The following is a 15,475-nucleotide window of genomic DNA, read 5'->3' as shown; positions in this document are numbered from 1 at the left end:
GTGCATCTCTTGTGCTGTGGTATAGATAATACACAAATGAAAATGCTGCTACAGGACGTTACATAATGGCAGCTTTACTTGCTCCATACAGACCCTAAACCAGAGGGGGCCTATCCTGCCATGTTATGGCCGTTACCAGCACAGAGCATTCATCACCCTTTCATTGTATTGACATTTTGTTTATGTTCGTATTGAGATAACATCCTCCGTACCTCCGCCATGTTGTTTCTCCAGCCTCTTCCTTCTTCCTTCCCCCCGCCCCATCCAGGTGATCCCGCCCCTTGACTTTCACGGCCTAACTCAGGCCGCCACACCGCGCCTGAAAACAAAAACACATTTTATTTATTCACACCCGATCATTTTATTTTTCAAACCTAATTGTATCTCAACCGCCACACAAAGACCTGTCTCTAAACATCATTCTAACATCCTCTACGCGCGCAATATTGTCAGGCATCTTTAAAGACGGCAGGAGGGGGTCTTCGCACGTTTTGTGGATTTGAACGCGGCAACTTGAGGCTTACTACGCATGCGCCAGTAGAATGCGGTGATGGAGTCACTGCTGTTAGAGATGGGAAGTTCGGATCTTTTCAATGATCCGGATGATTCGAATCGGATCATTGAAGAGATCCGGATCTTTGATCCGAATCTCGGATCATTTTACTACCGGAAGCATTCGGGGGTGAAATGAACAGCAGGACAGGTCTGTGGACAGGAGAAGGGGAGGGAGTGGACACACAGAGAAGGGGAGAAGATGGACAGAGGGCAGGGAGTGGACAGAGAAGGGAGGAGGGACGAGCAGAGAGCAGAAATGTTTGCACGTAATACCCACATGCTGAAGTCATATGCTTTACATATATTTCACCTATATGTTCATCTGTACACTTTGAAAGAAAAGGTCGCACAGTGAAAGAAAGCATTCCCAGTAGATAAGTGCAGCTGTTTAGTGCCGAGTGCAGGAGGATTATATTGCCTTTCAATCACAGTGTCTGCAAAGTTACTGAGCTGTGCTGAGCCAAAAGCTTCCAATGTGTTCACTGTGCAGCACTATGGAACAGCCAGCCTATAATGGGCAGCACGTTATAGCCAGTATGTGTGCTCTACACATATCTGGCAGTGGCACCCATGTCCCCTCTCTCTCATCTACCTGTCTCCCTGCAAGGCTGGCTCCCATCCAACAGAGCGATCCCTGCTTCCAGGACCCCGCTGCCCGCTGAGAGGGGGCGTGTCGCTCCTGGCCCCGCCCCTTTTGCGATCCGAATCGTTCATTTTGATGATTCGGATGATCGACTCATAAAATAGATTCGGATCAAAGATCCGAATCGTTCATGATCCGGACAACACTAACTGCTGTGTAAAACCTGGTTGCTATGGCTTTCTCAGAACGAACGTGCTTCAGCCTCCGAGGCTGAGTGTGAGTTATGTGCCAAAACACAAATTGTTAACTTTAGCACTGTATGAAACTGGACCCTACTTGTATGCTGCAGTTTATATTCTATACAATAATAATAATAAAATTGTAAACTGGTCTGTCTGCGCCCTGGGGGAACCAGGAAATTTGGACGCCCGCTAGCAAGGAAAATTTGGGCCCCGCCATAGGGTTCCAAGTATGTAAGCCCAAATTTCCCTTCCTTGCCAATAAATTTAATGGAACCCTTTGGCGGTGCCCAAATTTTCCTCGCTAGCTGTGTTTAGACGTCAGGAAGGGGGTTTGTGCAGGGGGCTGTTAAGAGTTAGGTGTCAGGAAGGGTGTTTGTGTGAGGGGGCGGTTGGGGTTAGGCATTAGGAAAGGTCTTTGTGCAGGGAACGGTTAGGGTTGGGCGTCGTGGGGGAGAGAGTTCTGTGTGAGAAAAGGTTTAGGTCAGTGGCAGACAAAGCCAACAATGGGCCCCTGTGCAGAATAAATGAAGCGGGCCCCATATGAGGGTGTGTGGTCATAACAGATCATGGTTGGATCCAAACAATGCCGATAAGATAAAAGTACATGAACCTAGGTCACATTCTCTAGGCACTGTATTAATGTAGCACACATTTTAAACTTGTATATGACTGGTGTACAAGTTATGATCACTGTTTCTCTTAAAGAGACTCTGTAACAACAAAAACCTCCCCTGGGGGGTACTCACCTCGGGTGGGGGAAGCCTCCGGATCCTAATGAGGCTTCCCACGCCGTCCTCTGTCCCCAGGGCTGGCCCTAGACTTTTTGCCGCCTGAGACAAATTTATAAAAAAAATTGCCGCTACCGCCGCCCCCCCCCCCCCCCGTGGGGGGCCGCCGAGCCGGAGGGGTAGCGGGCAGGACGGGGGTATTGGGCCTAGCGGTTGGGAGGGGGGTCGGACCCCCCCTCCCTCGCCTGGGTCCCCCGATCTGCGCTCCCCTCCAGCCGTAATAGGAAGCTGCCGATGCCCAATAGTAAGAGGCACGGGCGGGGAGGACTCACCTTATCCGCGTTCCAGCGTGCGCTCCACTGACATCACCTCCTGCATCGCTGCCCACTGTATTGTGGACGGCGATGCAGGAAGTGACGTCAGTGGAGCGCACGCTGGAACGCGGATAAGGTGAGTCCTCCCCGCCGTGCCTCTTACGATTGGGCATTGGCTGCTTCCTATTACAGCTGGAGGGGAGCGCAGATCGGGGGACCCAGGCGAGGGAGGGGGGGTCCAACCCCCCTCCCCACCGCTAGGCCCAATACCCCCGTCCTGCCCGCTACCCCTCCGGCTCGGCGGCCGCCCCCCCCGCACCCACGGACGGGTGGGTGCTGCCCCTAAAAGTTTGCCGCCTGAGGCAAACGTTTCACCCCGCCTCATGAGCGGGCCGGCCCTGTCTGTCCCACGGGGGTCTCGCTGCAGCCCTCCGAACAGCCGGCGACAGAGCCGACTGTAGCTTCAATATTTACCTTTGCTGGCTCCAGCGGGGGCGCTGTGGCTGCTTTCGGCACGGAAATAGACGGAAATACCCGATCTCCGTCGGGTCCGCTCTACTGCGCAGGCGCCGGAAACTTGCGCCTGCGCAGTAGAGCAGACCCGACGGCGATCGGGTATTTCCGCCTACTTCGGAGCCGATAGCCGTCAGAGCGCCTGCGCAGGAGCCAGGAAGGTAAATATTACGTCACCGCTGCACGGAGGGCTGCAGCGAGACCCCTGACGGATGGAGGACGGCGTGGGAAGCCTCATTAGGATCCGGAGGCTTCCCCCACCCGAGGTGAGTACCCCCCAGGGGACGTTTTGTCGTTACAGTTCCTCTTTAAGTTTTAGAGATAAATACATGGAGAAAAGCTTAGGGGATAATCAGGCCCTAACTGGTCCAATGGCATGGGTCCTAGAGGACATGGAGCCCATGTGCAGCTGCACGGGCCTATGTCCGCATCTGGTTTAGGTTAGGTTTAGCTATAGTATTTAATGCCAATATTTTACTATAGTACATAGTTACATAGTTATTTTGGTTGAAAAAAGACATACGTCCATCGAGTTCAACCAGTATAAAGTACAACTCCAGCCTGCTCCCTCACATATCTCTGTTGATCCAGAGGAAGGCGAAAAAAAACCTTATAAGGCATGGTCCAATTAGCCCCAAAAGGGAAAAATTCCTTCCCGACTCCAGATGGCAATCAGATAAAATCCCTGGATCAACATCATTAGGCATTACCTAGTAATTGTAGCCATGGATGTCTTTCAACGCAAGGAAAAGCCCCCTTTAAATGCAGGTATAGAGTTTGCCATAACGACTTCCTGTGGCAATGCATTCCACATCTTAATCACTCTTACTGTAAAGAATCCTTTCCTAAATAAATGGCTAAAACGTTTTTCCTCCATGCGCAGATCATGTCCTCTAGTCCTTTGAGAAGGCCTAGGGACAAAAAGCTCATCCGCCAAGCTATTACCGGTATATTGCCCTCTGATGTATTTATGCATGTTAATTAGATCTCCTCTAAGGCGTCTTTTCTCTAGACTAAATAAACCCAGTTTATCTAACCTTTCTTGGTAAAAAAAACTATAGTTTTTACACTTTAATAGTAAAATATTGGTATTAAATACCGATATTTTACTGGATTTACTGGATTTTCTAGCGCCGTTTTTTGATGTACGCACACTGCTAACGACATGTGGAGTTCAACTTTCTTCTGAAATTTTAAGGTGCCCACTTATGGTACATTTTCACCAAATAATCACCCATGCGATTGGCAATAAAATGTTGTAATCCATCGATTATTTCACTATCAACAAACCAATGTGGGAGCTAGTCTAGTTGAGGGAACCCTGCGGGAAACAGTCACTCCCTGTTTGCGACAATTTGGTCACGGCCACTAATTCATAAGAAATAGGGGACTTAACAGGCAACACTATAAAGCAAACCTGTGTAGTTTGCAACCAAACATTTTGGATACTTCGTTCGGGAGAGGGAAGCCTCTTGATCCTTCCACATCCTCCCCTGCCAGGCCATTCAGTGCTCAGACACCGAAGATCGTAGATGCACCGTTCCTGCTCAATAGCAGAGTAGAGGCACCACTGCACCCAGCAGGGCACCACACAGTACTCAGCCAGCTCCATAGAGGCACCACAGCACCCAGCATGGCACCATAGCACCCAGCATGGCACCACAGCACATGACAATGGGGTTATGCCTATGGTGACTCTATGTGGGCATATTGGGTGCTGTGATGCCATGCTAGGTGCTATGATGCCTTTATGGGGGCATGCAGGGAGCAGTGGTTCTTCTTTGTGGGCTTTCTGGCAGTTGTGGTGCCTCAATGGGAGGCGCATAGGAGGGGGTCCACTAGAAGGCCAGATAATTCTTTGGGGTAGGGGCTGGCAGTAGGCAAGCTCGCCCAGCAGGAAGCCAGCACAGAAGCCAAGTAACCTATTTATGTGATATGCTGCACTTTTTTTTTTTGGGGGGGGGGGGGGGGGGTTGCATTAATGGAGAGGGGAGCTTCATCCAACATTTTGCTGGGCAGGCCTACTTAGACCACTGGTAAAGGGGAACTCCAGTGACAATAATGTAATAAAAACAGTGCTTCATTTTTACCATACTTATGTATAAATGATTTGCCCATGTGTTTTTCCATTGTAAAATCTTTCTTCTCCCTGATTTACATTCTGACATTTATCACATGGTGACATTTTTACTGCTGGCAGGTGATGTAGCTGCTGCTTGCTTTTTTGACAGTTGGAAACAGCTGTAAACAGCTATTTCCCACAATGCAACAGGGTTCACCGACAGGGAACTGCCAGGACCATGGTCCTCAGAGTTTCTTGTGGGAGGGGTTTCACTACAATATCAGCCATACAGAGCCCCCTGATGATCTGTTTGTGAAAAGGAAAAGATTTCTCATGGGAAAGGGGGTATCAGCTACTGATTGGGATGAAGGTCAATTCTTGGTCACAGTTTCTCTTTAAGTTCATGTAAATGTGGCTCCACCCATGGCCACACCCACATTCCGGTTCATGGTCATGCCTATTTTTCAGCTGGAGTGTCCCAGATCTCTTAGGATTCTAGCAACGCTCCTGGTCACATGACTGCTGCTCTTGCTGCGTTTGACAGACTAATAAGAAGAGCGCTGTGTTCTGTGTGCAAGTTGCATGAAATTTGCTTGAAAGCCACAATTATTTGCATCTTATTGACCACGTACGTGAATTTCGGGCGCCATGGAAAATTGTCAGGAACAGAACCGATAGTAGAATATTGTTAAATTTTTACCGATATTCTGATATTCTACTATAGCTAAACCTAACCCTGCTCTCACACAGAACCTTCCACTACTGATTCCTAACCCTAACCCCTCCTTGTGGTGCCTAACATTAAGAGACCCCCTTGGTAGTACCTAACGGAAGCGGGAAATTTGTGCGCATGAGGCAGGTGGACAAAAAGGGCGCCGCCATTCACTCCCATAATAAATATCGTTTAATGGGTGCCCAACAGGAAAAAGGGCGCCGGAGAAAAATAACATTTTAAAAGCGGCGCCCGGAGACTTTTAATGTTTTATAACTGCTTCTCATGATTACACATTATTTAATGATTCATCATTTTTTAAACATTATTTTTAACCACTTCGCATCCAGACCTTGTTTTCCCCTTATTGACCAAAGCAATTGTTACGTTTTAGCTATGTTCCTATTTAATCAGCCATAACTTTATCCTTACTCATGACACCTAAATGATCTAGGTATCGTTTTTTTCAGGACAAACTAGACTTTCATTGGCGGGTATTTTATCCCTAGACCAAAAACGTTTTCTATGCATTTTAATGGGAAAAAGAGGGGGGAAATGAAAAAAATGCATTTTTTCTCAGTTTTTATCAATTCCAGTTTAAAAATAAAAAGTACTGTGGAGATATATTGAGGTGCTGATGATATTAGGGAGTACAGAAACCTATTCTATCATTTTTATGTCTGCTGTATATCTTTCAGAGGTGGAGGTCAGCCAGTATGGCCTGAAGATATTGGCAGCTAGCTTCATGGACTATTAATGTGATTGTGTGTGGTGTCAATAGACAGACAAAAGGGAACCTCATTACCTGTTTCTGGCTGTCCAGAGGAACTGTACGCTGTGATCTTTTGTATTAATGTAGATAACTGCCATTGTCTTCAGTGAATGGACCAGTCCCCTTCAATAGGCAAGGAAGCTTTTTGATGTCTGGTAGGATACAATCTCACCTATTGAATTCTGCAAACTTCAAGAAGCTAAAACAGGAACCCCTTTGAAGTTTGCATATCACAAGAAAGATTATGACAAGCGTTCGGTGATGTCACAAACGGGGAAACTGCATTAGTTCCTGGGGGCTGGACACTAAATGCCCCAGGGGACACTTCAGAGTATAAAAAGCAGAGACAGATACCTAGTGATCACCTGCTCTTGGAGTTAGCGCATAGCTAGAGTTGATCTCGACTTCTGGTCGAACAAGCGGCATGCTCCTGCCGACAACGTTGAGACCTTCAAGTTGGTAACGTTTTTTTAATCCCCATTTTTATTTTACGCAAATATCCGTGTGTGTTATCTTTGTAACTTTTATCTTGTAACTATTTTTACTTTGTTTTTTGTAATCTTTTGTATATATTAAGTTCTGCACTGTTCTATGTTTTTCTGGAATATTAAATTATTATTTAATAAGCTTGACTTCTGCCGTACTAAACTAACACTCATAGGGCTTGATTCACAAAGCGGTGATAACTCAGTTATCACGCCTAAAAGACTTTAGGCGTGATAAGCGGTGCAAAGCTGAGTTATCACCGATTTGTGCTGCTCTTCGCGCGAAGCTCCCGCGCGCAAAGTTTTGCGCGCGTAGCGCACCGCGCTGCGCGCGCAAAGTCCCATAGGGCTCAATTGACGCTGCGCGCGAAGCAGGGCACACTGCGGTGCGCTACGCGCGCAAAACTTTGCGCGCGGGAGATCGCGCGAGTTTCTTCTTATCACTCCTAAACTGAGTTTAGGCGTGATAAAGGGCTTTTCACAGGCGTGCAAACACTTTGCACCGCTTTGTGAATCAAGCCCATAGCCTAAAGGAGACTGCAGTGTAGCTGTGTATAAGTCCGTGCCTAGTTGTATGTTTGAGCAACACTACCATATGAAATTGTAATTGCATTGTGTGTGTGGGGGCGTTTGTCATACGTTGGCCTAAAGCGCGCAGCTGACCCAACGTACGAAACGCCAGTGCGAGTAGCTAACAGTATCGTTCGGAACGACTGTTAGTGGTTTTGCTGCACGACAGTATAACTTGCATTACAAGTCAGTGTCTGATTGTGCTGTGTTACTGTACAACTGTACTGTGTGTGTGGGTGCGTGGCGTTCTCGTATTCGGCCTAAGCGCAAAGCTGACCCAAATACGAAAACGCGGAGTGCGCGCTGAAGACTCGACAGCAGAGTGGAAGTGTCTAGCGAACCGCTAGTGGTGGCAGTGAGAGGTGTTCTGAGGGGTCCCAGCCTTGTTTTAGCTTGACTAAGGCTGCTTCCCCACTCAGTCTGGTCAAACCCGCAGTCGGGATCCGTATACGCAGGTGTGCCGCGGGCTGGTTTCTGACATAATTGGCTGGCAGTGGTGGGATCGTTTAGTACATTAGTACGCAGTTTAGCTCGCTATTCGGAGTACTAAAGGCTGGAAGCTTGCTAGAAGCAACTAGCCTACAGAAGTTTACTCAGTGCAGAATCTATATACGTTTTTTTTGTTCAAAGATACACACGTGGTATTTTGCTTTCCCTTCCCCCCTTTTTTCTTTTTATTTGCAACACGATGGCTCAGAAAGCATCCAGCTATGCAAGGCAAAACAAAGAGATGCTACTCAACCTGTGTGAGCACAGAGGCATCGAGACGGTGAGCGGCCAGACGAAGGAGCAGTTGGTTCGTGCCCTCGAGGAGTATGAGGCAGAGCAAGCCCGTGCTTCAACGTCAGCGGATGCAGCTCACGACACTCCAGAGGAGGAATCGCTCCCGCCACAGAATGCGAGTGGAGACGATGTCCTGGATGATCCACCGAACACGGAGATGACATCTCTGGAAGCTGATCTACAGCTACTGAACTCGGCTGATCCTGAACTGCGCCTAAAGCTGATCCTCCTGCACCGACAGGCAAAGAAGGAACAAGCGGCACAGCGACTACGGGCAGAGGAGGGAAGAGCTGAACGGCAACACCAGGCCGAGAGGGAAGGTGCTGAACGGCAACACCAGCTGGAGCTGGCTTAACTTCAGCAGCAGAACCGGTCTGCTGGACCCGCAGAACGCGAAGGTGAGCGAGTCCACAGAATCCCCCTGGATAAGTTCCCCGCTATGGACAAGGACTCTGACATAGACACTTTCCTACAGGGGTTTGAAAGGACTTGTCGGCAGTATGGGGTGCCCCGTGAGCAGTGGGCAAGATACCTCACACCAGGGCTGAGAGGCAAGGCCCTGGAGGCGTTTGTGAGTCTCCCCCAGGAGGAAGAAACAGACTTTGAGGCAATTAAGAAAGCCATCATTGCGCGATACCACCTCACGCCAGAGGTGTATCGCAAACGTTTCAGGACAGTGCAGCGAGGTCCTAATGACAGCTACCTGGATCATGCTTGCAACCTGCGCACTGCCTTCCAGCAGTGGGTAAAAGGACTAGCGGTTGAGACCTTTGATGCCCTACAGGAACTGATAATAAAAGACCAGTTCCTCCACACTTGTCCTGTTGAGGTCCGGCAGTTTGTACGGGACCAAGAGCCGAAGACCGTGGATGAGGCCGCGAAAGTCGCTGATGCCTACACGTCCAATCGAGCATCTGATTTTCGGAGGACTACGGCACCCAGCTGGAAGGGAGAAAAGACTGCGAGACCTTCTCCTCTGAGCACCCAGCGAAGCCAAGTCCCGCAGCCGCCTGGAGGTAGAACAGCCACCGTTGACACTCGGAGATGTTTTGCCTGTGACAAACCGGGTCACATCAGTGCTACGTGCCCAGAAAAGAAGAAGGAAGCCCCAAACTCTGGCAGGGCCCGAAATGCGTTGTGTGCCACCAGGAATGCAGGTAGCTATGCAGAGAATCTGCAACCTGTCACGGTTGGGGATACGGTTACCACCGGTCTAAGAGACACTGGAGCAGAGGTGACTCTAGTGCACCCCCAGCTTGTGAACCCTGAGGAGTACATTCCTGGCAAGACTATGGCTGTCAAAGGAGTTGGGGGTGTCACCCCCGCCATACCCACCGCCTTGGTCCACCTGGATTGGGGGGCCGGCAGCGGGATGAAAGAAGTGGGGGTAACGGATGCCATCCCCACGAACGTTTTGTTGGGTACTGACCTGGGACGGTTAGTGGCCCGGTATGAGCCTACTCCACACCCCATGGAGCCTGCATCCCCCGCAGAAGTTCAGGACTCTTGCAAGGTACTGTGTGATAATGCTGTGCAAGCGGGGAAGACTGGTGAGGCCCCAGGGGCTACGGACTGTGTACTAGGAGCCAGCCCTAGTGAGTCTCCAGTGCCCAGGCCTGGAGGAGGACACGTTGTTACCATGAATGCAGATAATTTTGATATAATATGTGATGTGTTGCATAATGACATGTGTACAGTGAACGCTCCGTCAGCTGCAGTGGTAACCTGAAGTGCTCACCGGGCTGCAGTAGACGAATTGTCCACTAAAGGGGCTGATGTCACTGGGTCGGGCTCTTCCACTTCAGAGCCTGGCTCTGAGGACCCAGAGGCCTCTCAGTTTGCCACCTCCCTGGTGCCTGTGGCCGACAGCGCTGAGTTCTCCGAGGCTGTGCGACTTGATAGCAGCCTGGAAGAGCTCAGGGGTCTGGCGGACAGGGCACCGGTGGAGGGCGACAAAGTGAGGGTGTACTGGGAGCACGGCAGACTGTACAGAGAGGTTACTCCCTCTGAGCTGTCTGAAGTGGAGGAGGCAGACAGGCAGTTGATTGTGCCCCACAGGTACAGGGAGCAGCTATTAAGAATAGCACATGAGGTGCCCCTGGCTGGTCACTTGGGGATCCGCAAGACCAAATCCCGGCTTGCACACAATTTTTATTGGCCCCACATGGGGTTGGATATTGCCGATTTTTGCCGGTCTTGTGCCGCATGTCAGCGGGTCGGCAAAGCAGGTGACACAGACAAAGCCCCACTGAGGCCCTTGCCCATCATAGAGGAGCCCTTCCAAAGGGTTGCTGTGGACATAATTGGGCCTCTAGCAATACCCAGCAGCACAGGGAAACGTTTCATTCTTACGGTGGTCGATTATGCCACTCGCTACCCTGAAGCTGTAGCCCTGAGCTCCATACGGGCAGACAAGGTTGCGGACGCATTGGTGCGCATTTTCTCACGGGTCTGTTTTCCCCGTGAAATGCTCACCGATCACGGCCCGCAATTCATGTCGCGCCTAATGGAATGCCTCTGTAAACAAATGCAGGTAGAACACATCATGGCCAGCCCTTACCACCCCCAGACAAATGGGTTATGTGAGCGGTTCAATGGTACTCTGAAACAGATGCTAAGGGTGTTTGTTGAATCGCAAGGGAGAGACTGGGAGCGATACCTGCCCCACTTACTGTTTGCTTATCGTGAGGTGCCCCAGGCATCCACCGGGTTCTCGCCCTTTGAGCTCTTATATGGGAGGAGGGTATGCGGACCCCTCGATCTTATTCGGGAGGTCTGGGAGGGGCAGGATATGGGTCCCGGGGTCTCCATAGTGGAATACGTTCTAAAGTTCCGGGAAAAGATGGACACCCTGGTGGGGTTAGTGCGAGAGAATCTGACTCAAGCCCAGGCCACCCAGAAGCAGTGGTATGACCACGGGGCTAGGGAGAGAGTTTATGAGGTAGGTCGCAAGGTATGGGTCCTAAACCCAATGCGACAGAATAAGCTGCAGGCCGCTTAAGATGGGCCCTATACCATACATAGGAAGATTAGTGATGTGACATATGTGGTCGCGCTGGATGACCGAGGTAAGCAGCTGAAAACGTACCATGTCAATATGTTAAAGGAACATCATGATAGAACCGCTTGCGCTCTCCCTGTCTGCAGTTTGCTACCGGACGGTGAAGCAGAGGCCCTGGTTGACATCCTGGCCTCCACCCAGGAAACCGACTCTGTTACCGAGGTGCAGATCAATCCGGAGTTGACAGCAGAGCAGCAGGCTGGACTATCTGATGTGCTGACCCTTTACCGTGGTACCTTTACAGCCCGCCCTGGTCTGACCAGCCTGGCTGTACACCATGTTGACACCGGAAATAACAAGCCGGTTAGACAGTCAGCCTATAGAGTCTCCCCTGAGGTTCAGGCCCACATCAGCAAGGAGATTGAGGAAATGCTGTCACTAGGGGTGATCCAACGGTCGCACAGCGCATGGGCATCACCTGTAGTGCTAGTACCCAAACGGGACCAGACCACTCGGTTCTGTGTAGATTATCGAAAACTAAATTTGATAACTGCGTCAGATGCTTACCCAATGCCGAGGGTCGACGAATTGTTAGATAAGCTAGCTGGCGCGCAATATCTAACAATCGTGGATTTGAGTCGGGGATACTAACAGGTCCCTCTAACAGCTGAGGCACAGGAGAGGTCTGCCTTTATCACCCCCTCGGGTCTGTTTGAATTTAATGTAATGCTTTTTGGAATGAAAAACGCCCCGGCCACCTTCCAACGGGTTGTAAATGGTCTCCTGGAAGGTTTGGAACACTGCGCTGTCGCCTACCTGGATGACATCGCCGTGTTTAGCGCCAACTGGAACGACCACTTAGCGCAGCTGTCACAGGTTTTGGGGCGCATCACTGCAGCAGGACTAACAGTCAAGCCTAGCAAGTGTCAGATCGGCATGAAACAGGTACAGTACCTGGGACATGTGGTGGGGGGGGGGAGAGCTTCGTCCAGATACTGGGAAGGTAGATGCCATTGTGTCCTGGCCCACCCCCCAAACGAAGAAACAGATTCAGTCCTTCTTAGGAACGGCTGGGTACTATAGAAAGTTTGTCCCCAACTACAGTGCCCTCGCCAAGCCATTGACAGATCTCACCAAAAAGAAGCTGCCCAAGCAGATTCTCTGGACGCCAGAATGTGAACAGTCATTCACAGCTCTGAAGAGGGCCCTAGCCAGCCCTCCCGTGTTGCAAGCGCCAGACTTCAGCCGACGGTTTGTGGTCCAGACGGACGCCTCAGCCTTTGGCCTAGGTGCTGTGTTAAGCCAAGTAAACCAGACTGGGGAAGAACATCCGATTCTGTATTTAAGTCGGAAGCTGCTACCCCGGGAGGTAGCCTACACCACCATAGAGAAAGAGTGCTTGGCAATTGTATGGGCCCTACAAAAGCTGCAGCACTACCTCTATGGTCGCGTATTCACGGTCGTCACCGACCACAACCCTCTTAGTTGGTTACATCGGGTTTCTGGTGACAATGGAAAATTGCTGAGATGGAGCTTGGTTCTCCAACAATATAGCTTCACTATTCAACATAGGAAGGGGAGCAATCATGGGAATGCGGATGGGCTGTCCCGTCAAGCAGAACCAACAGTGTAGGTGCTGGCAGGATGATCTGGGAAGATCGTCTGCCTTGCACCAAGTTAACGTCGGAGGTGTGGAGATATATTGAGGTGCTGATGATATTAGGGAGTACAGAAACCTATTCTATCATTTTTATGTCTGCTGTATATCTTTCAGAGGTGGAGGTCAGCCAGTATGGCCTGAAGATATTGGCAGCTAGCTTCATGGACTATTAATGTGATTGTGTGTGGTGTCAATAGACAGACAAAAGGGAACCTCATTACCTGTTTCTGGCTGTCCAGAGGAACTGTACGCTGTGATCTTTTGTATTAATGTAGACAACTGCCATTGTCTTCAGTGAATGGACCAGTCCCCTTCAATAGGCAAGGAAGCTTTTTGATGTCTGGTAGGATACAATCTCACCTATTGAATTCTGCAAACTTCAAGAAGCTAAAACAGGAACCCCTTTGAAGTTTGCATATCACAAGAAAGATTATGACAAGCGTTCGGTGATGTCACAAACGGGGAAACTGCATTAGTTCCTGGGGGCTGGACATTAAATGCCCCAGGGGACACTTCAGAGTATAAAAAGCAGAGACAGATACCTAGTGATCACCTGCTCTTGGAGTTAGCGCATAGCTAGAGTTGATCTTGACTTCTGGTCGAACAAGCGGCATGCTCCTGCCGACAACGTTGAGACCTTCAAGTTGGTAACGTTTTTTTAATCCCCATTTTTATTTTACGCAAATATCCGTGTGTGTTATCTTTGTAACTTTTATCTTGTAACTATTTTTACTTTGTTTTTTGTAATCTTTTGTATATATTAAGTTCTGCACTGTTCTATGTTTTTCTGGAATATTAAATTATTATTTAATAAGCTTCACTTCTGCCGTACTAAACTAACACTCATAGCCTAAAGGAGACTGCAGTGTAGCTGTGTATAAGTCCGTGCCTAGTTGTATGTTTGAGCAACACTACCATATGAAATTGTAATTGCATTGTGTGTGTGGGGGCGTTTGTCATACGTTGGCCTAAAGCGCGCAGCTGACCCAACGTACGAAACGCCAGTGCGAGTAGCTAACAGTATCGTTCGGAACGACTGTTAGTGGTTTTGCTGCACGACAGTGTAACTTGCATTACAAGTCAGTGTCTGATTGTGCTGTGTTACTGTACAACTGTACTGTGTGTGTGGGTGCGTGGCGTTCTCGTATTCGGCCTAAGCGCAAAGCTGACCCAAATACGAAAACGCGGAGTGCGCGCTGAAGACTCGACAGCAGAGTGGAAGTGTCTAGCGAACCGCTAGTGGTGGCAGTGAGAGGTGTTCTGAGGGGTCCCAGCCTTGTTTGTAGCTTAAATAAGGCTGTTCGCCGCTTAATCTGGTCAAACCCGCAGTCGGGAGCTGTATACGCAGGCGTGCCGCGGGCCGGTTCCTGACAAGTACCACAGGAGATAAAAACATATCACTAGTATTTTGTCTCCCAGTATTGATAGCAAAATGTGTCCCAAGTATCAGACCCCCCCTTATAGCCAGATGTGTCCCCAATATCAGTCACCCCCAGTATAGCCCAATGTGTCCTTTGTGTTTGGCTCCTCCCAGTATAGATAGATAGATGTATCCCCAGGATTGCTGCCCCTCAACAGCAAAAAAAAACAATAATTACTGGGCAATGCTTGCTGCCCGAATTTCCCCTTTGTAGCTGGGTTCACCAGCTTAAAAACAGAAAAAACTTTGCAAAAAGTAATAATTATCCGCTTGGTGCCCAGATTTCCCTTTTTGGTGCCGGCTTACCAATATTTTCATTTAAAGAGGAACTCCAGTGAAAATACTGTAATAAAAAAAGTGCTTCATTTTTACAATAATTATGTATCAATGCTTTAGTCAGTGTTTTCCCATTGTAAAATCTTTCCTCTCCCTGCTCTACATTCTGACATTTACCACATGGTCACATTTTTACTGCTGGCAGGTGATGTCAGTGGAAGGAGATGCTGCTTGCTTTTTTAACAGTTGGACCCAGCTGTAAACAGCTGTTATTTCCCACAATGCAATGAGGTTTACAGACTGGAAGCTGTCAGGACCATGGTCCTGACATCACACTGTGTGAGGGGTTTCACCACAATATCAGCCATACAGATCCCCCTGATGGTCTGTTTGTGAAAAGGAATAGATTTCTCATGGGAAAGGGGGTGGCAGCTACTGATTGGGATAAAGTTCAATTCTTGGTCACGGTTTCTCGTTAAAGTCTATGGCAGTGCACGATTCGCCCTCAAACTGTCAGACTAGGAATACAGACATCCTCCACCCTTACCCTGAGCACTGGCGTGCCACAGGGCTGTGTATTAAGCCCTCTCCTCTATGCACTTTTCACCCATGACTGCCAGCCTATCCATACCTCAAAGTTTCCAGATGATACGACTGTCATTGGGCTTATATCAGACAATGAGGAAGCTGCATGCAGAGAAGAAGTTAGGAACCTGACTGCATGGTGCGACATTAACAACCTGTTATTAAATACAAAGAAGACCAAAGAAATTATTCTGGACTTTAGGACCACCAAAAA

General features: G+C 49.2%; 2 protein-coding genes across 3 annotated transcripts in view; one reads left to right on the top strand and one right to left on the bottom strand.

The window, feature by feature from the left end:
* The window catches only part of KAT5 (lysine acetyltransferase 5), a 34,811-nt gene extending 34,533 nt beyond the window's left edge, over positions 1-278 (bottom strand). For both annotated transcript variants that reach the window (XM_068261615.1, XM_068261616.1), the window contains exon 1: positions 213-278. In XM_068261615.1, coding sequence (XP_068117716.1) covers positions 213-221 — 9 coding nt within the window. In that variant the 5' untranslated portion in view covers positions 222-278. The remainder of the gene's footprint in view (positions 1-212) is intronic.
* Positions 279-506: 228 nt separating this feature from the next.
* Positions 507-15,475, top strand: part of OVOL1 (ovo like transcriptional repressor 1) — a 90,229-nt gene continuing 75,260 nt past the window's right edge. Inside the window, exons 1-2 of the mRNA XM_068261021.1 lie at positions 507-566; positions 1,355-1,414. Of these exons, the coding sequence (XP_068117122.1) occupies positions 551-566; positions 1,355-1,414 (76 nt within the window). The 5' untranslated portion in view covers positions 507-550. The remainder of the gene's footprint in view (positions 567-1,354; positions 1,415-15,475) is intronic.

Source organism: Hyperolius riggenbachi, chromosome 11 (assembly GCF_040937935.1).
Source record: "Hyperolius riggenbachi isolate aHypRig1 chromosome 11, aHypRig1.pri, whole genome shotgun sequence".
NCBI classification, from domain to species: Eukaryota; Metazoa; Chordata; class Amphibia; order Anura; family Hyperoliidae; genus Hyperolius; species Hyperolius riggenbachi.
This window is presented reverse-complemented; position numbering and strand designations above follow the sequence as displayed.